This window comes from Oncorhynchus nerka, linkage group LG3 (genome assembly GCF_034236695.1).
Source record: "Oncorhynchus nerka isolate Pitt River linkage group LG3, Oner_Uvic_2.0, whole genome shotgun sequence".
NCBI lineage: Eukaryota > Metazoa > Chordata > Actinopteri > Salmoniformes > Salmonidae > Oncorhynchus > Oncorhynchus nerka.
Genome location: NC_088398.1, coordinates 41,427,657 through 41,455,262, shown reverse-complemented (window position 1 = coordinate 41,455,262; position 27,606 = coordinate 41,427,657). Strand labels below are relative to the sequence as shown.

General features: G+C 43.5%; 1 protein-coding gene across 5 annotated transcripts; it reads right to left on the bottom strand.

Moving 5' to 3' along the window:
• Positions 1-250: 250 nt before the first annotated feature.
• Positions 251-27,606, bottom strand: LOC115107976 (ORM1-like protein 1). Of its 5 annotated transcripts, none has more exons than XM_029631812.2 (4): positions 27,519-27,606; positions 4,287-4,467; positions 3,209-3,360; positions 251-2,902 (listed from the first exon to the last, which is right to left on the bottom strand). In XM_029631812.2, the coding sequence occupies exons 1-4, from the start codon at positions 27,545-27,547 to the stop codon at positions 2,767-2,769; spliced, it is 498 nt and encodes a 165-aa protein (XP_029487672.1). In that variant the 5' UTR covers positions 27,548-27,606; the 3' UTR covers positions 251-2,766. The 5 variants fall into 5 exon arrangements, with proteins under 5 accessions (XP_029487672.1, XP_064867919.1, XP_029487689.1 ...); XM_065011847.1 differs by lacking the exon at positions 27,519-27,606 and adding an exon at positions 5,675-5,816 and having other exon boundaries at positions 4,287-4,444; XM_029631829.2 differs by lacking the exon at positions 27,519-27,606 and adding an exon at positions 5,683-5,816.

The window sequence follows — 27,606 nt, the reverse complement described above, 5'->3', positions numbered from 1 at the left end:
GGCACCACTCCAGACTCTCCCAGAAGTGTTCAATTGAGTTGAGAGCTGGTGACACACACACTTTAAACCACCTATGCTCCTTTGAGACCCCTCTTTAAAGTCACCGATCTCTTCTAGCCATGGTAGCTGAAATAATGGGAAACTGGGCATTTTATATGACCCTAATCATGATGAGATTTTAATTGCTTAATTAACTCCGGAACCACAGCTGCACAGAAGCACCCACTTTCAATATACTTTACATCCCTCATTTACTCAAGTGTTTATTTTATTTTGGCAGTCATGTGTAGGTACATAGCCATACCATAGACCTCTCTCAGTAAACAATTATCTGACAACACTTAACATCTTATGACAAATCATCTGATCTTCACATAAGACATGAACCTATACAGACAAGCTATATACATTGCAAAAATGCCTGCCCTATATGATTGAGTAACAAGGATAAATTATTAATATACAATGGAAATCATGCTAAATTAGTATTTCATATTGATCAGGGGCCTCAAGTGTCACATACACACAAAATATGCCCAAAACATGCATGTGCCAGTATTCACACAAGTTGGCATTAATAAAAATGTAACTTGATGTGCTTATCCTCCCGCATACCTTAGACCAAGGGGTGTCAAACATACAGCTCACAAAGGTGGTCCCAGTAAAAACAACTCAATATACTTTAAAATTTAAATTATAATGAACCTATATTTATATAGTTTGACTGTCCAGCTCAATAATCACTGTGCAGTCAATGGATCTATATTCATACAGTTTCTTGACTGTCCATCTCACTAATAAATCACAAGACAGTCAGGGAGCATTGAAAATTCCAAAAACTGAATATAGGACTTTTTTGTGTGCTAATTTTGATGGCAAGGATCAATATAACATTTTCAGTGTAGCCCTCAAACTCGTTGAAAACCGAATGCTGACCCCGGGGCACAACTAGTTCGCCACTGCTGCTTTAGACCATGCGTACGCACAGTCTCTAGTGGTTTCAGTATTGCATTGTAAGGCAGAAGTAGCCTAGTAGTGGCCTTGTGCAGGAATACATAATGACACTCTTATAACAAAAAAGGTTGTGTTTTTTAGACACACACAAAAAAACAGGTAGGCCTAGCTAAATATAAGATGCAATCATTTACCATTAGTGAGAAGAGCGAAAATCCCTTTATTTGATCTAAAATAATTATAGAAATAGATTTATTCTTTACCTCAATTACATGACCATTGTAGAATAAATTCCTCACCTTTTCTGACTGATGGTTTCATACAAGTTAGGATAGGCTACCATTCATCCCATCTCTCATTTAATTGGACCCACTTCACAGTAGTAAATAGATAAGCTACGTTAAGTATTTTGCTCTGTGATCTGCTCTTAAGTGCAGGTTAACGGAAGAGCAGAGGGTTCACCTCTTCCTGTTGACGTTTGTGAGACACGTCTGAACACTGTAATGTCAAATTCCGAGACAAACATTGCATTTATACACAACTATTGCAAATGAAATTGCTCACCTTTTCTGGCCATGAGTTCATTTTCCTGAAGCAGCCATACAACAAATTACCAACGCGCATCTCATTTAATTGGGCCTATTAATATAGGCGAGTATAATTACATTTTTTGCTCTATTCATCCGAAAGGGAGCGTGGTTTATAACATACAGCTGAATTTAAACAGGTGAGCAGACAGGTTGATATTTTGCATTGAAGTGTGTGTCAGCTACCACTAATTAGGCCTACTAGCTTATTTCTATTTCAAGGAGTCAGTTTCAGAACTCGGGGGCAGTGCACCATATTTAGATTGGGGGAAAAAGTAAAAAGTAAAATGCCAAACATGATTAAATTAATTCAAATCTGTTTACAGGTCCACGACAATTAGCAAATGTTTGTCTTCCAGAAACAGTCAGATAGGCTACCGCAACAGTCACTGCAAAAGAAAACATTCTGCCAACACCTCCAAAAACATTTGATCACGTTCGCCATTTCCAGATATAGTCTTAGCCTAATTCCAATACTTCCAAAGTAAGTAAGGGCGCTAATTGTCACCATAAAAGGTGACCGATGGGGCGTTTTTCAGGCGGAGTTATAATGCTTGTTCACGCACGCAGTTTTACGACAGGTCTGATTTCTAAGGGGAAACATGCGTATGATTGGCACGTGCCAAGTTTATAAATCTCAATATTTGTGCGTGCACAGACTTCAGAAATGGCGCATGCAGATTTAGTGTAAAATTTACGCAACGGTTCTAAGGCCCCAGTTTTTTTCCAGTAATCATTTTTAGAAGGGTGTCATTCTTAAGTGTGTGTCAAACAATGAACCATAGGCCCCTACTTTTATGAAGAAATCATCTTTAAAAATACATCTGGTATTTTTAAGGCTTCCGGTTAAGAACAGAAAAATACATTGTGACAAGGAACGCAGTCCATGTCACTGTGTGAAGTGAGGGCAAATAACAAAAAAACAGAACAGAACAAAAAAAGGCCCACGTTTGAACCCTGGGCCAGCCCAGGTCTATGCAGATCAAAAAAATACAACATTAAATATTTACTTAAGTTAGTAATGCACATGGCATTCTCGCTCATTCTCCCACTACAGTTTAACCTGACGTATCTAAACAATGAGTGATAATTGCACGTACTGTACAAAACTGCTTAGTACACACTCCAGTGGTACAGAGTACATAGGGTTAACTATTCATCTTGCTATGAGGAAAGAGCTCCTTTGAGAGTTGGTCACACACCACTGACCCTCTTAACACTCAGATTAATACTTGTTGATGCCAAAGATTCGGACTCCATGTAGTTGTGGCAATTTGGGGATCAGCACGCTCAAAAGGGAAGCAGTGTTTATGACAAAGTGTGTTGTGTCGTACTTTGTGTAGAAGCTGGCAAGAAAATATCTAGGGGGATAAAAAAAATTAAAAAGTTAGCAAATGTAAATGAAAAGATAACTGCAACATGGTCAACAATTAGCATTTATAGGGCCATTTTCACAGTCACAAATGGAGCCTAGTCCGGGACTAAAACACAATCTCAATGGAAGACCTCCATTTAAGTGCTTTTCAGTCCAATACTTGGCTTAATCTGTGTTCAGGAAACCGCCCCAAACAGTTTACAATTACTTTTGCACTGGATGCTAAGTGGGTATCTAAAGCTAAATGTACAAAAATGTAACCTCTTGTTCTAAATGACGGAAGGCTACGTACAAAATGATTGGGGAGATAGTGAAGAATTTTCTGGATGATGTGAACTGCACGCCGTAGTCCAACTGTTCCCAATGTGTCAGGAGCCGGGCTTTGCCTTGGTCTGGGGTCTCAAACGGAGTGCCTTTCACTGCATGCATGAAGACATACATCCCCTGGAAGACACAGACATACAGGAAATGAGTCCAAGTCTCAATGGTGAGTGACAGTCCACTAAGACAAGACAAACACATTTTAAAGTAGCAAATGGTGTGCCAGGGACTGAGGGTAGATGTTGCAGCACAGCTATGTGTCTTTTCGGTTACGTGTCTTTTTCTTTCAAGAATAGAGAATTCATCCTTCCATGGTCCCGTGTAGGCTCAGTTGGTAGAGCAAGGCACTTGCAGCGCCAGGGTTATGGGGGACCAGTACGGAGAAGAAGGGGAAAAAAAGTATGCACTAATGACTAAATCGCTCTGGATAAGAGCATCTGCTAAATGACTTAAATGTACACATTTAAAAGACATAGCTGCGATAGAACCTGAACTGTATTTAAGATAAGAAGCTGAGCGCGTGTGAAAACTGCTGACCAAAGCATGTCATAATTACCACAACACAGGACTGATACTTAAACTACTTTCTCATAAGTGGGACAATGGGAGTTAGTATGTTCTGGGTATTCACTTAGTTTCTTTATAACACCTGGCACTGTGGACATGAGGTCATTCCTTAGATTTTGCAGGACCCCAGGAAGGCAGCAACTAATGGGGATCCATAATAAATACATTAGAATAATTAGGGCTGGGACAATACCGCAACACTCGTTAGTATTGTGGCAAGGAAACAAAACAGATTGAACTTCTTTAGGAAAACAGCCCTAATGTTGGAAACAAACATTAGTGTCATCCAGAATCACATTTCATTTATTTTCCAAGCCATAGCACACAATATTTTACATACAGCAGGTTTTTAAAAAGGACCAAAATGTGGTCTTTTTCATGTTTTAATTGCAATGCCGATATTGTCCCAAGTAATAATAGGTGATAAAAGCACTCAAAATGGGGTCAACACAAATGTATTCATGAGAAGAAAAATTACTTACAAAATTGTGTATAACATTTGTGAGAGTCCACACCACAGGTACACCGAAGAAGGGTATGCTCAAGAGCACAATGTGAAGCATTCCAACACCGAGGGCATAGGTCAGCCAGATCCCTCGACTGTTCATGACCCGAGTGTTGGGGTTCACCTCACTGTGGGCTACACCAACATTCATTTTGTTTCTGTGAACAAGTGGATTATGTTATTGATGAACATGCATTAGTCCTTTGAAAAACATAACACAAAAAACGAGTCATTCAAAATTAACCCCAACAGGGAGCCATTTGCTTCAGGACTATAAAATAATTACTTTCTGCATTGCAATACACAAAAAAGGTCATAGCCTGGAGGTACAAGAAATGATTACGCAAATATTATGAACATGATCTGCTTATGTAGTACACTTTCACCTTTCTTGCACAACAATGCCTACCGCTGTTTACAGGCAAATCAAAGAAAGCTTTTCACAACATGACATGAGTAACCGATTTGGACTTCACTTGTCTTAAGAGTTGCTTTTCAGACCAATTGCTTGGCATGAGATCGAAAGTTCGAGGTTGCGTCATACAGTCTAAGATTTCTCAAGCTCTTGATAATGCTGGGAAAATAAATACGCCTGTGGGCAAGTAATGCATGTTTATGTAAATCCTTTGCTGGTTAGCTTGTATCTCTGCCGTTTCGTGAAAGCGTGTGGCATGTTTGTTTTCAAGCCTATAATGGGAAACCAAGCTATTCACGTGCAACTGTCCTAAGAAGGGAATGCATTCATAAGCAGCTGCACGGAGGCTCAGAAAAGTGCAGTAGCAATGCTAGGCAACACTTGCGAACTTCGTTTTGAGACAGAAAAGATCAAGGCACGAAAAGCAACTCACTAACCTCAGGTAGCAGACAGCAGCGTCTACGTTAAACAACTTTCCCGAGCCAAGCCTGTGTGATCGGAAGTTAACTACAACTTTCCCGAGCCAAGCCTGTGTGATCGGAAGTTAACTACAACTTTCCCTAGATAAGTGTGATTCTTAAAAAAAGGTGAATTCAACATGAACCCTGCTCTTAAAATTGGGCTTGCTTAGTTACCTATGCTAAGTGAGATGCCTTGTAATTCATTGACATTCATTTATCATATTTCTAGCTAGCTAGTTAGTTAGCTTACTTTGCATTATGTTCACATTTGTATAAGTCCCAGCTATTAATGATTCAGCCAAACTCCAGCTAATGTTAGTAAGTCAAGTATGCTTGAAACACCAGTTGAATAGCTAACTTCCTAGCTAGCCATTTTGGTGATAAGCTAGGAATATCTAGTTACTGTAACGTTAGATAGTTAGGTGACAACATTTGCATACCAATAGCTAGTGTTATCAAATACTTGAACAGATATGGCAATATACTTACTGGAGTACCTTGTTATGAATCTGTTTTTAAACGTGACAGTGAAGAAGGCCAGTCTCCCCTAATCAAACGTGCGGTTGTTGACTGAACCTGTGCGCTTAGCGACTAGTGAGCTATCTAGCTAACTTTGGCGCAGTTCTTCTTCTATGGTATTATGGCGGTCCACCAAAATTCGTTAGAGGTGCATGTCGCCACCTACTGTATGGGTGGTAAACTATAGGAAAACATCTATTGTAGAAAAAAGAAGAAAAAAACATCACACTCCTTCAGTCACATTCCAATTCAAGTCACATCCCTACAAAGGCTCAGGGGTATGTGAGGGTGGATCCTCCTTTGACAGGATTTCTTGCAATACCTCTGCTGTAAACTCAGAGGATTTCAGGATTTCTTCTTTGTTTGTGCTATGCAGTTAATGACCATTGCAATAAATGCTAAAGTCCACCTTTTTCCACATGTAATATATCAGGATCCCTTGATTGCAGATAAACTTTCACTGGTGCAGCCCCAATTACCACTGCATCTTCAACGCCACTTGCTCCTTCAACTCTTCTCACATCCTCTTATTCTTGCCACCTCTGTCTCCTAAACCCAACAGAGCAATCCAGAAATTCGAGGGCATGTTCACCACCACAATTCAATACTCTTCCCATATGCATACGCTTGACACATGACCAAATCTTTTGCATTTATGGCACCGAAGGGGTTTGTGCAAAGTCTCTTACAGGTTATCTCACATAGCCCAACTTGACATGAGAAGGGAGAGACTCTTCATCAAAGAAAACAAGTATGGATGAACAGAATTTCTTCACTTCATCTACCATATGGGTCAGTCAACCACGTGCGCCCACCACTCTATCTACTTCCACAGGTTTTACATCTGCACAAATAGTTCAATCTGGTTTCATCAGACCAGATAATCTGGTTTCTCATGGTCTGAGAGTCTTTAGGTGCCTTTTGGAAAACTTCAAGCGGGCTGTTATGTGCCTTTTACTGAGGAGTGGCTTCCCTCTGGCAACTCTACCATAAAAGCGTAATTGGTGGAGTGCTGCAGAGATGGTTGTCCTTCTGGAAGGTTCTCCCATCTCCACAGAGGAACTCTGGACCTCTATCAGAGTGACCACTGGGTTCTTGGTCACCTCCCTGACCAAGGCCCTTCTCCCCCGATTGCTCCATTTGGCCGGGAGGCCAGCTCGAGGAAGAGTCTTGGTGATTCCATACTTCTTCCATTTAAGAATGATGGAGGCCACTGTTCTTGGGGACCTGATCTCAAATATATATATATATTTTTACCTTAATTTAACTAGGCAAGTCAGTTAAGCACAAATTCTTATTTACAATGACGGCACTAATAAATTCCTTAGGCCCTAAACTATGGATGTCACATGACTGGGAATACAATACAGATATGCATATGTTGGTCACAGATACCTTAAAAAGAAAAAAGGTAGGGCCGGGATCATAAAAACCAGTCAGTATCTGGTGTGACCACCATTTTCCTCATGTAGCGCAACATATTTCCTTCGCATAGAGTTGATCAGGCTGTTGATTGTGACCTGTGGAACGTTGTCCCACTCCTCTTCAATGGCTGTGCGAAGTTGCTGGATATTGGTGGGAACTGAAACAGGCTGTCGTACACGTCAATCCAGAGAATCCCAAACATGCTCAATGGGTGACTGGTGTCTGGTGAGTATGCAGTTGTGTTCATTGTCCGTAGCTTATGCCTGCCCATACCATAACCCTACAACCACCACGAGGCACTCTGTTCACAACGTTGACATCAGAAAACCACTCACCCACATGAGGCCATACACGTGGTCTTTGGTTGTGAGGTTGGTTGGACGTACTGCTAAATTCTCTAAAACGACATTGGAGGCAGCTTAAGGTAGATAAATGCACATTACATTCTCTGGCAACAGCTCTGGTAGACATTCCTGCAGTCAGTATGCAAATTTCACACTCCATCAAAACTTGAGACATACATGTCATTGAGTTGTGTGACAAAACTGCATATTTTAGAGTGGCCTTAGTCCCAAGCACAAGGTACACCTGTGTAATGATCATGCTGTTTAATCATCTTCTTGATATGCCACACCTGCCAGGTGGATGGATTATCTTGGCAAAGGAGAAATGCTTACTATCAGGGATGGAAACAAATTTGTGGACAAAATATGAGAGTAAATAATATTTTTGTGCGTATGGACAATTTCGGGGATATTTTATTTCAGCTCATAAAACATATGTAAAGTGTTGGTCCTAAGCCGCCTTACTCTGACACCACCTTGTATAGAGGTCCTTGATGGCAGGGAGCTTTGCTCCAGTGATGTACTGGGCCGTATGCACTACCTTCTGTAGCTCCTTGCGTTAAAGATGCCAAGCAGTTGCCATACCAAGCGATGATGCAGCCAGTCAAGATGCTCTCAATGGTGCAGCTGTATAATGTTTTGAGGATCTGAGGGCCCGTGCCAAATCTTTTCAGCCTCCTGAGGGGGAAAAGGCGTTGTCGTGCCATCTTCACGACTGTGTTGGTGTGTGTGAACCATGTTTATTCCTTAGTTATGTGGACGCTGAGGAACTTGAAGTTCTCAATCCGCTCCACTATAGACCCGTCAATGTCGATGGGGGCATGGTTGTTGTCCTGGCATCACACTGCCAGGTCACTAACTTTTCCCCTATAGGCTGTCTTATCGTCATTGGTAATCAGGCCTACCATTGTCGTGTTGTCAGCAAACTTAATAATGGGGTTGGAGTCATGCACGGCCATGCAGTCATGGGTGGACAGGGAGTACAGGAGGGGACTAAGCACGCACCCTTGAAGGGCCCCCGTGTTGAGGATCAGCATGGGGGAAGTGTTGTTGCCTATCCTCACCACCCGGGGGCGGCCCGTCAGGAAGTCTAGGATCCAGTTGAAGAGGGAAGTGTTCAGTCCCAGGGTCCTGAGCTTAGTGATGAGCTTGGAGGGCACTATGGTGTTGAACATGGAGCTGTAATCGATTAACACTATTCTCACATAGGTATTCCTCTTGTCCAGGTGGGAGAGGGCAGTGTGGAGTGCAATAGAGATTGCATCATCTGTGGATCTGTTGAGGCGGTATGCGAATTGGAGTGGGTCCAGTGTGTCTGGGACGATGGTGTTGATGTGAGCCATGACCGGCCATTCAAAGCATTTCATGGCTAAAGAGTGCTATAGGGCGATAGTCATTTAGACAGGTTACCTTGGCGTTCTTGGGCACAGGGGTTATGGTGGTCTACTTGAAACATGTAGGTATTACAGACTGGGTCAGGGAGAGGTTGAAAATGGTGGTCAGCGTATGATCTGAGTACGCGTCCTGGTATTCCATCTGGTTATGCGGCCTTGTGAATGTGAACCTGTTTAAAGGTTGTGGAGGAAAAGTGTTTAGTCTGAAGGGACAGCCTTGAATTGTACAGTTTGTTTCATACAATCATTGGTTCCTGTAGGTACTGGGTAGAAATATGAGGGGGAGACGGTCATGACCCCTCCTCAGACCTTTTGGCAGAATGCCCAGAATATGTTCTAAGTTAAGATAGGAGACTGTGCCAGACACGTGCAGGAACCAACCCTATGAACCATGCTGTCATGACTGTCCTGTGAGGATCCAGATGTGTCGGATCAGCTTTGCAATGGAGGATTTCAACCAGACCCTCTCTCACCCACAGAAGCGATTACGGCCTTGAGTCTTCTTGTGTATGACGCTACAAGCTTGGCACAACTTTATTTGGCGAGCTTCTTTCATTCTTCTTTGCAGATCCTCTCAAGCTCTGTCAGGTTGGGGAGCGTCCCTGCACAGCTATTTTCAGGTCTCTCCAGAGATGTTAGATTGGGTTCAAGTCCGGGTTCTAGCTGGGCCACTCAAGGACATTCAGAGACTTGTCCAGAAGCCATTCCTGCGTTGTCTTGGCTGTCTACTTAGGGTCGTTGTACTGTTGGAAGGTGAACCTTCACCGCAGTCTGAGGTCCTGAGTGCTCTGGAGCAGGTTTTCATCAAGGATCTCTCTGTACTTTGCTCCATTCATCTTTCCCTCGATCCTAACTCGTCTCCCATGCTTTTCTCAAGACCTCCTGCCCAAGATGCAGAAAACTCAATTAAGATGAAGAATTTTAGGAATGATTCAAATGTAACATAGTGAAAACTAAGTACATATTTATTTTCTTTCTTCTAGGACTGATGGAATGTCCGCTACAAAGTTTTTTTGGACAAGTTTACCAATGATTCTCTATCTCTCCCTTTGAAAGGCTTCCTGAGGCAGGTGCCTTAGGAGAGCAGTTATTGAGACTGTGTTGTCTTGACGTTGGCCTCTTTGGGTATAGCAAGCCCATCCCCCTCTCCCTGCCTCCTTCAACTAGGCTGCTGTGGTCAGAGGTCATAAATTCCTGAGAAGACCTCATGGACACAGTTATAGAGAGTAGTTTTTCATGGAGACAAAGGAAATCCTTCCACCTGAGGTACGAACAAATTTCATGTTCCGGAGAAAGTGTAAAAGATCGGTGAAGAATCCAGTTACGAACTGGTCCGTTTGTCACAACTTGGGAAGCTCATGGGAGACAGTGTGGCCACATTACCATAACGCTGTCATGTATTGTCATATTATGTCTTGTTCCTGTTCTTTCTCTTCACTCCGTCTCCCTCTGCTGGTCGTATTAGGTTACCTTCTCTTTCTCTCCTCCCCCCAGCTGTTCCTCATCTTCTCTAACTACCTCGTTCACCCTTTCCCACCTGTTCCATTTTTCCCTCTGATTAGGTCTCTATTTCTCTCTCTGTTCCTGCTTCTTTCTTTGTCAGATTCTCGTTTGAGTTTCTCATGCCAGAACCAAACTATCGTCTCGTTTGCTTCACCCTTGTCCCGTCCTGTCGGAATCTGCCTGTTCATCTGATACTACGTGTGATCAGGTACCTCTGTCCTCTACGACCCGCGCCTACCCAGAGAGACCAGCAGTCTGTCGCCGCTAACCCAGCTATTCTCCTCTGCTGCTAAGAAGGGGACTCTAACCCAGCTATTCTCCTCTGCTGCTAAGAAGGGGACTCTTTTGTAAATATCAGAAGGACTTTTTGTTTCATTTGTCGCCCTCTCTGCGGGTTGTCTATTTTGCCATTATCTACATCTGAAGAGGATCTATGTCTTCCCTGTGTTTTTACATTAAAGGACTCTGTTTTTGTTAAACCGCTTTTGGGTCCTCACTCAAGTGCATAACAGAAGAATCTGACCAAGAATGGACCCAGCGACTTCGGATCCTTTCCACTCAGCCGTCGAGATCCAGGGAGACTAGGCAGACACGAGCAGGAATTGTCTGCTGCTCGACATGCCGTTGAGACCCTGGCCGCCCAAGTCTCCAACCTCACAAAACAGATTCACCATCTCCGCCTCGATCCACCGGCCACTTCCAGGGCTTCCGAATCTCCGGAGCCCAGAATCAATAACCCGCCGTGTTACTCTGGGGAGCCCACTGAATGCCGCTCGTTCCTCACCTAGTGTGATATTGTGTTTTCTCTCCAGCCCAACACTTACTCCAGGAGCACAGCTCGTATCGCCTACGTCATATCTCTCCTTACTGGACGGGCTCGTGAGTGGGGCACGGCAATCTGGGAGGCGAGGGCTGAGTGTACTAACCAGTATCAGGACTTTAAGGAGGAGATGATATGGGTTTTTGATCGTTCTGTTTTTGGGGAGGAAGCTTCCAGGGTCCTGTCTTCCCTATGTCAAGGTAATCGATCCATAACAGATTACTCTATTGAGTTTCGCACTCTTGCTGCCTCCAGTGACTGGAACGAGCCTGCTTTGCTCGCTCGTTTTCTGGAGGGTCTCCGCGCGGAGGTAAAGGATGAGATTCTCTCCCGGGAGGTTCCTTCCAGCGTGGATTCCTTGATTGAACTCGCTATTCGCATAGAGCGACGGGTTGATCTTCGTCGCCGAGCTCATGGAAAGGAGCTTGCGTTCTCCGTTGCCCCCCTCTCCGCATCACTACCATCTTCCTCCGCCGGCTCGGGTGCTGAGCCTATGCAGCTGGGGGGTATCCGCATCTCGACTAAGGAGAGGGAACGGAGAATCACCAACCGCCTCTGTCTCTATTGCGGTTCCGCTGGTCATTTTGTCACTTCATGTCCAGTAAAAGCCAGAGCTCATCAGTAAGAGGAGGGCTACTGGTGAGCGCTACTACTCTGGTCTCTCCTTCAAGATCCTGCACTACCTTGTCGGCCCATCTACGCTGGACCGGTTCGTCAGCTTCCTGCAGTGCCTTGATAGACTCTGGGGCGGAGGGCTGTTTTATGGACGAGACCTGGGCTCGGGAACATGACATTCCTCTCAGACAGTTAAGGGAGCCCACGGCCTTGTTCGCTTTGGATGGTAGTTCTCTCCCCAAGATTCAGCGTGAAACGCTACCTTTAACCCTCACTGTCTCTGGTAATCATAGCGAAACCATTTCTTTTTTAATTTTTCGTTCACCTTTTACACCTGTTGTTTTGGGCCATCCCTGGCTAGTTTGTCATAATCCTTCTATTGATTGGTCTAGTAATTCTATCCTCTCCTGGAACGTCTCTTGTCATGTGAAATGTTTAATGTCTGCTATCCCTCCTGTTTCCTCTGTCTCTTCTTCACAGGAGGAGCCTGGTGATTTGACGGGGGTGCCGGAGGAATATCACGATCTGCGCACGGTGTTCAGTCGGTCCAGGGCCACCTCTCTTCCTCCGCACCGGTCGTATGATTGTAGTATTGATCTCCTTCCGGGAACCACTCCCCCCCGGGGTAGACTATACTCTCTGTCGGCTCCCGAACGTAAGGCTCTCGAAGATTATTTGTCTGTAGCTCTCGACGCCGGTACCATAGTCCCCTCCTCCTCTCCCGCCGGAGTGGTTTTTTTTTTTGTTAAGAAGAAGGACGGGTCCCTGCGCCCCTGCATAGATTATCGAGGGCTGAATGACATAACAGTTAAGAATCGTTATCCGCTCCCTCTTATGTCTTCAGCCTTCGAGATCCTGCAGGGAGCCAGGTTTTTCACTAAGTTGGACCTTCGTAACGCTTACCATCTCGTGCGCATCAGGGAGGGGGACGAGTGGAAAACGGTGTTTAACACTCCGTTAGGGCACTTTGAATACCGGGTTCTTCCTTTCGGCCTCGCAAACGCTCCAGCTGTCTTTCAGGCATTAGTAAATGACGTCCTGAGAGACATGCTGAACATCTTTGTTTTCGTTTACCTTGACGATATCCTGATTTTTTCACCGTCACTCCAGATTCATGTTCAGCACGTTCGACGTGTCCTCCAGCGCCTTTTAGAGAATTGTCTTTATGTGAAGGCTGAGAAGTGCACTTTTCATGCCTCCTCCGTCACATTTCTCGGTTCTGTTATTTCCGCTGAAGGCATTAAGATGGATCCCGCTAAGGTCCAAGCTGTCATTGATTGGCCCGTTCTGAAGTCACGCGTCGAGCTGCAGCGCTTTCTCGGCTTCGCAAATTTCTATCGTCGTTTCATCCGTAATTTCGGTCAGGTGGCAGCTCCTCTCACAGCCCTTACTTCTGTCAAGACGTGCTTTAAGTGGTCCGTTTCCGCCCAGGGAGCTTTTGATCTTCTCAAGAATCGTTTTACATCCGCACCTATCCTTGTTACACCTGACGTCTCTAGACAGTTCGTTGTCGTATTTTTCTCATCGCCTGTCGCCGTCGGAACGTAACTATGATGTGGGAAACCGCGAACTGCTCGCCATCCGCTTAGCCCTAGGCGAATGGCGACAGTGGTTGGAGGGGGCGACCGTTCCTTTTGTCGTTTGGACTGACCATAGGAACCTTGAGTACATCCGTTCTGCCAAACGACTTAATGCGCGTCAGGCTCGTTGGGCGCTGTTTTTCGCTCGTTTCGAGTTCGTAATTTCTTATCGTCCGGGCTCTAAGAACACCAAGCCTGATGCTTTATCTCGTCTCTTCAGTTCTTCAGTAGTCTCCACCGACCCGAGGGGATTCTCCCTGAGGGGCGTGTTGTCGGGTTGACCGTCTGGGGAATTGAGAGGCAGGTAAAGCTAGCACTCACTCACACTCCGTCGCCGCGCACTTGTCCTAGGAACCTTCTTTTCGTTCCCGTTCCTACTCGTCTGGCCGTTCTTCAGTGGGCTCACTCTGCCAAGTTAGCCGGCCACCCCGGCGTTCGGGGTACGCTTGCTTCCATTCGCCAGCGTTTTTGGTGGCCCACTCGGGAGCGGGACACGCGTCGTTTCGTGGCTGCTTGTTCGGTCTGCGCGCAGGCTAAGTCCGGTAACTCCGCTCCTGCCGGCCGTCTCAGACCGCTTCCCATTCCCTCTCGACCGTGGTCTCACATCGCCTTAGATTTTATCACCGGACTGCCTTCGTCAGCGGGGAAGACTGTTATTCTTACGGTTGTCGATAGGTTCTCTAAGGCGGCTCATTTTATTCCCCTCGCTAAGCTCTCTTCTGCTAAAGAAACGGCACAAATCATCATCGAGAATGTTTTCAGAATTCATGGCCTTCCGTCAGACGTCGTTTCGGACAGGGGCCCGCAATTCACGTCTCAATTTTGGAGGGAGTTTTGCCGTTTGATTGGGGCTTCTGTCAGTCTCTCTTCCGGCTTTCACCCTCAGTCTAACGGTCAAGCAGAACGGGCCAATCAGACTATTGGTCGCATCTTACGCAGTCTTTCTTTTCGTAACCCTGCGTCTTGGTCAGAACAGCTCCCCTGGGCAGAATACGCCCACAACTCGCTTCCAGAGTAGCCTCGGGTACCAGCCTCCGCTGTTCTCGTCTCAGCTCGCCGAGTCCTGCGTCCCCTCCGCTCAGGCTTTTGTCCAACGTTGTGAGCGCACCTGGAAGAGGGTCAGGTCTGCACTTTGCCGTTATAGGGCGCAGACTGTGAGAGCCGCTAATAAGCGTAGAACTAAGAGTCCTAGATATTGTCGCGGTCAGAGAGTATGGCTCTCCACTCAAAACCTTCCCCTTAAGACAGCTTCTCGCAAGTTGACCCCGCGGTTCATTGGTCCGTTCCATATTTCTCAGATCATTAATCCTGTCGCAGTGCGACTTCTTCTCCCGCGATATATTCGTCGCGTCCACCCGGTCTTCCATGTCTCCTGTGTTAAGCCCGTTCTTCGCGCCCCCGCTCGTCTCCCCCCCATCCTTGTCGAGGGCGCACCTATCTACAGGGTCCGTAAGATTTTGGACATGCGTCCTCGGGGCCGTGGTCATCAGTACCTAGTGGATTGGGAGGGGTACGGTCGTGAGGAAAGGAGTTGGGTTCCCTCTCGGGACGTGCTGGACCGTTCGCTGATCGATGATTTCCTCCGTTGCCGCCAGGTTTCCTCCTCGAGTGCGCCAGGAGGCGCTCGGTGAGTGGGGGGGGTACTGTCATGTATTGTCATATTATGTCTTGTTCCTGTTCTTTCTCTTCACTCCGTCTCCCTCTGCTGGTCGTATTAGGTTACCTTCTCTTTCTCTCCTCCCCCCAGCTGTTCCTCATCTTCTCTAACTACCTCGTTCACCCTTTTCCCACCTGTTCCCTTTTTCCCTCTGATTAGGTCTCTATTTCTCTCTCTGTTCCTGCTTCTTTCTTTGTCAGATTCTCGTTTGAGTTTCTCATGCCAGAACCAAACTATCGTCTCGTTTGCTTCACCCTTGTCCCGTCCTGTCGGAATCTGCCTGTTCATCTGATACTACGTGTGATCAGGTACCTCTGTCCTCTACGACCCGCGCCTACCCAGAGAGACCAGCAGTCTGTCGCCGCTAACCCAGCTATTCTCCTCTGCTGCTAAGAAGGGGACTCTAACCCAGCTATTCTCCTCTGCTGCTAAGAAGGGGACTCTTTTGTAAATATCAGAAGGACTTTTTGTTTCATTTGTCGCCCTCTCTGCGGGTTGTCTATTTTGCCATTATCTACATCTGAAGAGGATCTATGTCTTCCCTGTGTTTTTACATTAAAGGACTCTGTTTTTGTTAAACCGCTTTTGGGTCCTCACTCAAGTGCATAACAAACGCTGTTTATATAATAGCCCCAGATATAAGGTTTACATCTAATTGTTGTATAAGATGAATGAGTGAGTATGATACTGTTTACACAATTTTACAATGTGATTTTGGACTGTTTAATGAAGGAAAACTCGAAAAGGGAATTGGATTTGAACTAAATCAGAGGACCGCCCCTGAGCCCAGTTAGGGTCAGACATCCTGGGACAGCCCTTTTCTGCCATTCCGAATAAAACACAACTTTGAGAAATTATCCCCAGACCAAGCTTACCTCAATTACGAGATGGCTAAAGGTGTAGACCATTGCTGAATCTTTTTAACCATACCATGTAGTTAAACTCTTAGACTATCGATACCGACAGAATAAGAACAAGTCTTTGATATTGATTACTAGTCTGCAGCTAGGAATTCGGTATCATTGAACGCGAAGAACGACAACTGCCGAAGCATCCATTCTATAACGAATGTCACTCTGAACAATCCCCTCTAACCACAACCGAGAGAGAGAGGGAGAGAGACAGACAATTCTACAAAAGAAATTAACTTTTCACCAGCGATCAACACGACACACTGAGCGTAAATATATATATTGATTGCAATTGTTCCCGACTGAGTGAGCGTTCATGTGTAAGGATTAGCATTTCAATTGTTATAGTTATCACTTTGTAGTAACTTCTTAGTCGACCCCCACTCCTCCTCTTGTCTAACAAGCTGCCATGCGGTTCAGCCCACTAGGGCACATTTTACTATCATTTCATGTAACCACATTTACCATGTTTGTTTGTTTATGCATTTCTGTGAATTACTTAGTTAGTAGTAAATAAATGATTTAAGACAATTGATGTATGGATGACTCATAGTGTAGACTGGGTTCGTGCAGATAACCAACAATTTACGACGTTTGGAATGAGACTAACGTGAGGTAAAATAAATAAATCATTAATCAGAAGACTATTGATCAGATATGAAAATATCTGAAAGGTTATATTGGGAAATTATAACTTTGTAATCTGAATACTTTCCTTGGTGCCCTGACTTCCTAGTTAATTACAGTTACATGATTATTCAGTTTAATCACGTAATACTAATTACAGGAATCTTTGATAAAAACTAAGTCTTCAATTTAATGATAGTAAAGACACGACAGTGTACTATACGTAACTATAGTACCCTGATCGGGCTGTTAAGGGAGCTCCCACGCTAAGTAAGGTCTGGCCATTTTGTTACCCCATGTTTTACCTCACATGCCAGCACCCACACAACCCACCTGTTATGAATATCTGTTAGTGGTGTTAACACTGTTTGATTTTTTTGTGTGAGGTCTATTTATTTTGGTTTTAGTGGGTTTTTCACAGGTTAGAAAGGATGCACATTAAATGGCACACAACTGACATTTTCTACCTATTTTCCAAGTTTTAGGTACACACATGTACATTCTCTTGATAATAAATGTACTGAAAAGTCCAATGTAAACCGGGTACACAAAATGTTTGGAATGTTTGAAATGTCTTTAAATAATGAGTCTGAGGTACAGTAATGGGAAAGAAAAGCTCACTTAAATGGGGTGGAATGACTTCTGACCTCTGTTCTGACTTTGTGGTGAGGCCTGATCTCCCTCGAGCTGCCCCTGAATGAGGGATACCCGTCTCTAATTTATTTATTTAATTCTAATTTGTTATTTTGATTTACCCAGCAGTGTTTTTTTTGGACGCATGAATCATGAAGTGATTCGTATCAAAAGGGAAGAAGTGTATTGTTGTAATTGTTTTGTTTCGATACACATCTCACCTGATTGGGTCTGCTGGATGTTCGGGATTCCTGTTGGCCCTCTGACTCCCTGACCCTGTAACTCTCGCCAAGATGTGTGTTGTTTTTTTTTCTTTGACATTTGTCTCAGAGATCTGTATTAAGAATATTGGTAGTAGTAATGATTTGTCATACGGTAAACAGTTTGTATGGATATTTTTCTCTCTCTCTCTATATATATATATATATATATATATACAGTGCCTTGCGAAAGTATTCGGCCCCCTTGAACTTTGCGACCTTTTGCCACATTTCAGGCTTCAAACAAAGATATAAAACTGTATTTTTTTGTGAAGAATCAACAACAAGTGGGACACAATCATGAAGTGGAACGACATTTATTGGATATTTCAAACTTTTTTAACAAATCAAAAACTGAAAAATTGGGCGTGCAAAATTATTCAGCCCCCTTAAGTTAATACTTTGTAGCGCCACCTTTTGCTGCGATTACAGCTGTATGTCGCTTGGGGTATGTCTCTATCAGTTTTGCACATCGAGAGACTGAAATTTTTTCCCATTCCTCCTTGCAAAACAGCTCAAGCTCAGTGAGGTTGGATGGAGAGCATTTGTGAACAGCAGTTAGTTGTCTCTGATTGAGAATCATACATAGGTAGCCTTTTTCCACCTGTGTTTCGTGGGTGTTTATTTTCTGTTCTGTGTTTGTATTTCACCGTTCAGGACTGTTTTCGTTGCGTTCTCGTGTTTGTTGTTTTTGTTCGAGTATTCGTTTTCATTAAAAGAGAATATGAATACTTACCACGCTGCACCTTGGTCCTCCTTTCTATCTCCCAACGACAAGTGTTACAGTGAGGAGAGCCACCAGCTTGTAGCTTGGGCTAAAATGACTCAATCCCCAATCTCATTCTTATCAAGGTTAGTGTGAAACTGTTATAACATGTGTTCTCTCTCTTCCCTGTGAAAGTCAATATGGTTTCTAGGTGGTGTCAAACATGTGATTGATCATTGTTCCAGATGAGGGATTGCTGGAAACTGACATTTTTTGTAACTGACTAATTGACTTGAGCAAGTTATTAGTATGTTTATAACTATATAAGTGGAGCAATTAATGTGTTATGGGTGAGATGGAATGATTTATGTGCAAATGTATTTGTGGCCTGAGGCAAAGTACAAAGGCGGCATGTTTGTTTCTATAATGGTGAGGTAAGTCCCGAGCCAAAGGGACCAACGCAGGCCTGGAGTGGCCCAGAAGTCATTGTGGAAGGACCATGAGGACAATTTGTTCCTATCTAGAGCAGAAATGGTTGCCGACCTGATATCCAAAGAAAAGGACTATTGGATGTGTGGGTTGTGTCTGGTTAAGGAGGTGAACTTTACTATAGCATTTGCAGGAAAAATGCCTTTTAAGACATAGTACAACAATGTACTATGAATCTTAATGGATCAATTGCCTGCACTGTTGGGTTTGTGGTGACAGCTATGAGAACCATTCCAATCAAGAGAGACAAACCTCCTGGATTGAGGAGAGATAAGAGGTATCTGACTGACATCACTCACACCCAGGCACCTGCCTCCAGGTTCTTTGGTATATTTTTTCCTGGGACTATCTTTTGACAGGTCAAGGGGGCACTCGTGCAATCATTGGTGATGAATGTTGTACTTTTGTCCCAGATCACTCTTCTAATATGACTGATCTCGCCGAATACATTGCCACTGTTGCTAAAAAGAATTCCCCCCAACCAGAGAGGACACTTGCAACTTGGTTGGAATCCCTGTTTGGAAGTTTGGGATTCCAAATTGCCAAATGATCTGCCGCGTGTGTTTTGTTTGCCTAATTGTGTTATTAACATGCTGTGTGTATATTTTTTATGAATTCACTCTCGTTAATAGAAGTATAACCTTTATTATGATGAGAGTATTACCCAGTGGTGGAAGAGACGAAGGTTGAAAGTCATGCGTCCTCCGATACACAACCCAACCAAGCCGCACTGCTTCTTAACACAGCGCGCATCCAACCCGGAAGCCAGCCGCACCAATGTGTCAGAGGAAACACCGTGCACCAGGCAACCACAGGGGTCGCTGGTGCGCGATGAGTCAAGGATATCCCTACCGGCCAAGCCCTCCCTAACCCGGACGACGCTGGGCCAATTGTGCGTCGCCCCACAGACCTCCCGGTCGCGGCCGGTTGCGTCAAAGCCTGGGCACGAACCCAGAGTCTCTGGTGGCACAGCTGGCGCTACAGTACAGCGTACAGAATTGTACATCTTGTTTCATACAATCATTGGTTCTTGTAGGTGCTGGTTAGAGATATGAGGGGGAGACGGTCATGACCCCCTCCTCACACCTTCTGGCAGAACGGCCAGAATATGTTCTATAAATTAAGATGGGAGACGGTGCCAGACACATGTAGGAACCAACCCTATAAACCATGCCTATGTGGCTTGTCTGTGTAAGCAGTATATAAGAGAACTAACGGGACTTCCCTAGCAGAGCTCACTTCAGACCGGTACTTTTTGCATCTCAGTTTGACTGTGCATGCTGATAATAATTAATTTAAGATTGACTTCGGTGTCCCTGGTGGTAATTTCCACGACAAGGTTTTACTCACATTTTCTACGGAGAGCAAGATCACGCAGTCATTTGGAACAGCTGGTGCTCTAATGTACGATTCAGTGTTGCTTGCCTCGAAGCAAGCATAGAAGGCATTTAGCTCGTCTTGTAGCCTCACGTCACTGGGCAGGTCGCGTCTGGGTTTCCCTTTGTAATTCGTGATAGTTTGCAAGCCATGCCACATATGACAATATTTTAAGTTGGCAATAATTATATTACACAATTTCTGACATATCACATGCATTACTTTTATTTTCCTGGATTATGCCGCTACAGCCATTCATTCCAATTAGAGCGATTTGGCTTTCTCACTGAGCAATATGGTTGACTATTTCACTCCATTCTGAAACTTTGCGGGTTTATGACATAGGCCCTCTAGTAATTTAATAGGATCTCGATGCATGCCAACACTTTCTGTGTGCGCTGTGTCTGCCTGCATTTCTGAAGTGTGACTTTGTTACACTTTATGATACAAAAAGATGAGGGGAAAAAAGGATGAGGAAGAAATGTACCTACCAACTAACCCATACGATACCTTCTGACCCTGGAAACCTCAACCTGCCATTCTCTCACAGTCAATGCTATCCGGGATCCTTAGGACGTCCCAACCCTAAACCCTAACCTAAACTCTTACCGTAACCATTTTACATTTCAACTTCAATGGGGTATAGTTAATACACATAGCAGCTAGCTTCTTCTTATTTAAAAAATGTGTATTGGCGGATCGTAACCAACTAAAAGGTGCATACATTGCCACCTAATGTACTGGAGTGTGAGGCCGGTCACGGTTCTTTGTACCTCAGTGGTCACAGCCTCTTATCTAGCTCCGTGTTTCCAAAATACCACCCAAACCCCATCGTACCTCTCTTACCCTGTCAAGTAAACTCTCCCTATATACATCATAAAATTCACAATATAATAATACAACTACATGTTCAACTGTTTCTTCCACCATACACCCATTGCACGTTCCAGTACCATGCTTCCCTGTCAATATAAAGAATTTATGAAATCCTGTATGCTCTAATCTCATCCTAGACAACATTATTTCTCTCTTCTGTTCCCATTACAAGACCTGTATGAGCAGGGAAACAACAAAACAGAACCTCTATCCCATTTCTTTGTTTAGCAAATACAATTCTCACTTTCTGACTTCCCAGATCCTATACTGCAAAACACTGATGCAGAATCCGAACATACTACTCTTCTTGGTTGCGCTGCAACATAGTCTCAGAGCATTTCGTATTATTAAGTATGTAAAGCAGAGACACCCTGTTTAGTATGATAGAATTCGTATGGTATGTATTCATTTGTGGGTTACCTTCCTCCATTTTGTATGATACGTCACAAATTGCCATTTGGAAATTATGTTACAAATTTGCAAAATGTATGATATGTTACAAATTCCAATTTGTTGTGGCAAACGTTAGCTAGATGGCTAACGTTAACGTTAGCTAGCTGGCTAATGTAAGCTAGGCGTTAGGGTTAAGGCAAGAAGTTAGGTTAATGGGTTAAGGTTAGGAGAAGGGTTAGCTAAAATGGTTAAGATTAGGGGAAGCGTTAGCTAACATGCTTAAGTTTAAGAGCCCTGTCCTAGGCAATAGATCGCAAAGCAGGGCATCCTCACTAAACTTTTTGGAAATGGCAAGTTCACTTTCTCATCCACAAACGCATCTTAAGTGCAAACACAGTTCAGCAGCTCAAATCAACAGGGATGGGGGGCATTGTTCTTAGGAAACACGTCTACCACCATGGATCGCTAAAATAATGATTATGATCACACTTCATCAATTTAAATATTATGGGGACACAACTTTCACTGCGAACAGTGTCATATCCCCCCTACATTCTGAAATTGCATTTTGTCCCCCCCAGGTTTTATCATTGCAATGTTAATACAAAAAACAGCGACAGTGTGCTTTAGGACCATGCGGACGACTCTGAGCGGTCGGGTAGGCTGTTTGGAGTGTTCAGCAGGCTGGATTTAGGACAGCGCAGACACCACAAAGCGGGCTGACAGGCTGTGTGAAAGCAAAGCCTCTGGAAGGCTAGCCAGGTCAGGACAGGAGAATTGACCATAGTGTGTGTTGCACTCTTTCACCTAGTTGTAAAAGCAAGCAGAGCATAAACTGACTACTCTTCAATTGACTGATGTAGCTGGCAAGGTAACAGCTGTTTAACTTAACAAACAAATAAACTAAACTAGTGTTTATTCGGGTGCTGAGCTAGTATTGTAACTGACATGTAATGTTACATAATGTTTCATCCCATCTCAAATGAGGTAAATAAATTAGCTAACTACGCTAGCTAGTAGATACCACAGCCAGGTCAGCTCAAACCACTAGCTATCTGTCAGATAGTAATAATAGCCACCTCATATTGCTATCTTAAAGCAGTTGTTTGTATGGAAATATATTGTAGCCTTTGTTTTGTCCCATGTCAACAGAATAAAATTAACTTGGCTAGCTTTCGCCAGTTGATGTACCATTAGAGAGAGAGGAGAGCCGGCCAAAAGTTGGCTAATGTTAGATATTATTTTTGCCTCAATCACAATAGAACTGAATCAAACGATGAAACCATCAGCCAAACTTTTGAAGACTGATATTCTGACGCTTTTTCAGTGCAATGTGAGTTATTAGTCAGTATGCCAATGTAACGTTATTGATCTGTCTGTTTCCCTAGCTAATTCCCTACTTTTCACACTGACATAGTAATAAACAGCTCTAACATTACAGGCTTCACTGTCACGGTGAACAGTTAAGGTCTGTGCGGGAGCAATTTCTTCCTCCCGCTCCGGAAGCTTTTCATACCACACTCCAACTGCTGGCTTTCTGTCCGACTCACACGTGCTACCGCAAAGTAATGGTCCCAAACCCAACCACAGTCCCGCAATGCTATTTTAGGCGTATGTGATCCAGCTCATTTGCCAGCCATGGTCCCAGCAATTTTGCGTCCAATAGGCAGTATCAAATGAGCAAAAATAACTTACGAAATAGTTAAAATGACCAGAGATTCTCACATGGCCCTTATATTATGCCATCTTTATTACTGGGCTATATCAGCCAATATGCTGAATGTCGTTTGAGGAGAGAAGAGTAGGAGAGACTTGCACTTTCTCTAGCTATTTGTATAGCCTGCCTTTTAGGAGTGGGAAGGTTTTCAGACAAAGAAATATGGGTGATAAATATGTAGGCCTATTTCTAGGTAATGTAGTAAACCATTTAGGAAGTAAATGTCCTTGTAAAGATAACTGCTCCGTGCTTCTCCACCCATGCATAGGCTATAGCCTACTCTATTTAATTGAGACCACACGCGCACCCGATCTCTCTGGTATGGCTATTGAACTTGAAGCAGAATGAACGATGACAGCAATTGCTACATTTTGCATAGGCCTATAGGATATAACCTACCTTTTAGGAGGACAATTTGCAGGCAGAGACAAATAAAATGGGGAATCAATACTTATTGAAAATGAAAAGATGCAAGGCTCGCTCACCATAGTTGCGCGTTGTGTCTTTTCCCTTTCAATAAATTATTCGATTGTACTTCGACTCACGTTGGTTGAGCGCCCTCCACTTCTTTCCATTATCAAAATGTATTTACAGACACTGTAGTAAACTACATTCTAATCACATTTAAGTTAATTTCATATTTAATGTCTGCAGCCTACTCTATTTTCAATGAGACCCACATACTAGGCGAACTGGAAATCTCACGCCTAACTAGGAGAGGTAGGCTACTGAAGTTGAAGTGTGTGGATAATGCAACAAAATATGTGATTTTAATACAATAGGTAGGGTAACGCATAAAAAGCAGAAAGAGGACCGTTTCCAAATAATCTGGGCCAACAAAAATATTTTCATCCCACGACCAGGCCGCAATTATCTCTGTCAGGACCCGCAGGTCCCATAAGCATCCAGCGGGAATGCAGCCCTCTAGTGCACAGTCGGGATGTTTTAGCATGATCAGATGGTGACAGAGGTCCCAGCAGGATCAGACAGCCAGGGAAGTCCAGTCTATGGAGCTCAGGTGAATTTTGCAGTATATTAACAATATCAGTGAAGGAACTTTGTATCAATCTTGAATTGAAGGGTAGACCTACAGTAGCTACATGACAGCAGTTTAAGCTTACAGCTACAGTCTGGGATCTGTGAATAATGGTCATTTAAATGATTGAACCATTGATTCTATTCTTGGATAATGTAATGTATAAATGTACACCAAGGTAATTCTTTGTCAGGTCTCATCATAGGAGGATCAGATTGTGACAGGGGTCTCAGCAGGGTCAGGCAGCCAGGGAACACCAGTCTGTGACAGAGCTGAGGTGAATTTTTGAAGATACTAAACTTTATTCTCTGTGCAGCAAACATTGGACAAGCCAGATGCTATTTTAAGGCAGTCTGACAAATCTCCAAAGTTGATTTCCAAACTGTATCAAGGGTTGATAGAGGCCTTTTCCGATGACACAAAACATGTCAAACAAAAATGTGAGGAAGACCTGGGAGACGCTATTGATGATGATGAAAGGATACAGATAGAGTGCATTCGGGTAGTATTCAGACCCCTTTACTTTTTCCACATTTTGTTACGTTACAGCCTTATTCTAAATTTGATTAAATAAATATCAGACCTCGACTTTTGCAACACAATATTTAACAAAATAGGCTTTTTATAGGCTAAATTGATGAGCAAATAGGCAGCATCATGCAATTGTCAGTCCTCTAGAATGCAAATAGTCTTCTGTCTTCTTCTTTAAGTTTTTAATTGGCAGATTGCAACCAACTGACAGGTGCATACCCCGCCACCTACTGTACTGGAGTGTGAGGCCGGTCACTATGTTCTCTTAAACTTACTCTGAATTTCTAATCAAATCAAATAATTCCCTATAAACCTCACTACTCCCATCACCCCCACGCTGTGGTCTTCCAAGTAGGACTCTGCAATAATGAGGTGGCGTGTACGCTTCTGTTTCAACGTGTTTAGGGAGTCGAGCAAGAGTCGACTCCTTCAACCAACTACAGGAGTCATGCACCACCAAAAGAACAAGAATCACAAGCTAGAGGGGGTGAAGGTGCACATTTTCATTGTTATTGAACCAGTTGGGCATGAGACAGGCTTGAGTTTGAAGTGAAGGGAGTACAGGGCTTAGCATGTCTCTCTCCAAAAAAATAGTTTTCGGGTGGAAATGTTGAATATTTTCAGATGGAGTCAGGTAATTCGTTAAGGGAGGAGGATTGAAGGAAAAGAGAGAGGAGGTTGAAAAGACTGAGGGAAGTAGAGGATGGGTTTGAATCTGTTGACGCTAGTAATAACAAGGGAGAGGGTATGTTGCGGACCCCAGTTCGAGTTCTGGAGGTGAAATAGAAGGGGTGGAAGGTGTTGTGAGGAGCTCAGAGCCTTGCATTGATGGACATGGTTATGATAAAGATACGTTTGGTCCAATGGAAGTGAGATTTTTGAAGAGGGTGGAACCAGGCCTTTCGGCAGATCTAAGGGTGGTTTCATGTTGGGTGGAAAAGATGGTGGGTGCCTTTGAGTCGGTGAAGGTAACCCCAAGTGGACTTGTGATGTATGTTTGTGTTTCTTCAGATCAGAGGGAGCAGGTGCTCCGTGCGACACAACTTGGGGAAAGACCTGTATCTTGCTTTGCGCTTAGGTACAGGGCACCATTGAAAGGAGTGATTTCTGGGGTAGGGTTAAGTGTGGAGGTGGAGCAATTTAAGTTGAAGATTCATGGTGTTTGTGACGCCCGCTGTTCGGTGTGACACAGATCCGGTGGGGAGCGTGGTGAAACAGAGGTGACAGTCTGTTCTTTTGATCTTTAATTGAGTCTTTACCTGACAAAGTAATGTTAGGACATATATATATATATATATATATATATATAAGTTATGCTGTTAGAGCTTTTGTGCGGAATACACTGTTATTGGTGTCATGTTTATGGTAATGTCACAGCAGTGTGTAGGATGGAGATTCCAAAATGTGGGAAGTGTGCAGGAGGACATGGGACAGAAGAATGTGTAGTTTTGGTGGAAGAAGTTGTGTCAACTGTAGGGGTGCCCATTTTGCTGGGCATCGGAGGTGTCCTTTGCAAGAGAGGCATATTGAGATGGCCAGGGTCAGAGTAGTGCAGAAGATGTCGTATGCTGAGGCAGTGAAGAAAGTAGGAGGGTGGATTAAGGGTGAGGGATTCTGAGAGGATCTCTGTGAAGAGTAGATCTGTGCCAGAACAGAGGAATACGCCAATAAGTGATACAGTGTATGTTTCAGTAAGGTTGTCTTCTTAGCGTTCATAGCAACGGTTATCTCTATCACAGAAAGGAAACGTACTTCACAGAAAATAGATGGTGTGGTGGCAGCTTGCAGAGAAGTATTTGGGGGTACGAGATTTGACTTGACCAGTAGAGTTACAGGGTGTGTTGAGTGGTAGTGTGATACTCTCAGATCATGGCCTGGGGTAGGATCTGATCGGGTTAAAGTAGTGGAATATGGTGGTGGGTTTTAATGTGTGTATTGTTAGTTGGTAGGGTAATTAAAAATATTTAATTTTCCCTTTTCCCTTTGGTATCACAAAGTGTAATTAATTTATACTATAGTTCAGTTGGGGGCGGTAATGCACCATATTGGATGCCAACCGCCATCAAACTCAACCGAAGAAGAAGTGCAGAGGAGACAGCTATCATGCAAAATGCAATAACCTTGTCAATTCAAATAAATATTGTTTAATAACTACACAGCCCACCAGTGAATCACTATTCATAATGTATTGTAAATGTGTTCTTCGTTTCAAGAGTTAATGATTGGCAGGTAAGGTTATAACTAACGTTAGCTGTAACGTTAGTTAATTAACGAATTAAACCCTACTCAGCCTAGGCATGTTTTGGAGATTTCTGGTATATCATACAAGTAAATTCATCGAAGCAGTTTTTGAACTCCGTCGGCCGTTTTTACCTGATTAAATACCATTAGAAATGAAGTTCAATTCATATTCCTAAAACTTAAGTTAAATGTTGTTGTTTTTTAACATCAATTATTTTTCATCAATTATTTTTTCGTCGCTGCTTCCTGTTGACTAGACATTTTGATAAATAGCCCAATGACAAAACACAGTTGTAACGTATCCAAATCAATATCCAGTATGCAGAAACAAATCCTGATATGGCGAAAGCTTAAACATACAATTTGCTATCCATCTACACATACATGTGTAACAATAGTAATTATTTTAAACAAGCACCAAAAACCCTGTTTTGACAAGTGTCAATAAAACTATCGATTAGAGGGGAAATCGGGTAATACGCTGTTGAAACTAAAACAACAATGTAAGGTTTTCAGCGGTTACATCCGCCCATATTTTGGCTCCACTACAATTCCGACGCGGTGTGTTTTAACGTTTAGAAAAGTAAACAATCACTTTCAACCCGGTTTTCGAAACATGCTGATATGCCCTTTATCTCTCGTATCAACAAGGACTCTTTAAAAATAAAAATAAACTTACTGTTTTGCACAGATCCACAAGCTAGACATCCTCCCATGTTACGCTTACACAGATGTTCGTTGCTCGCAAGATAGCCGCCAATGTCTTC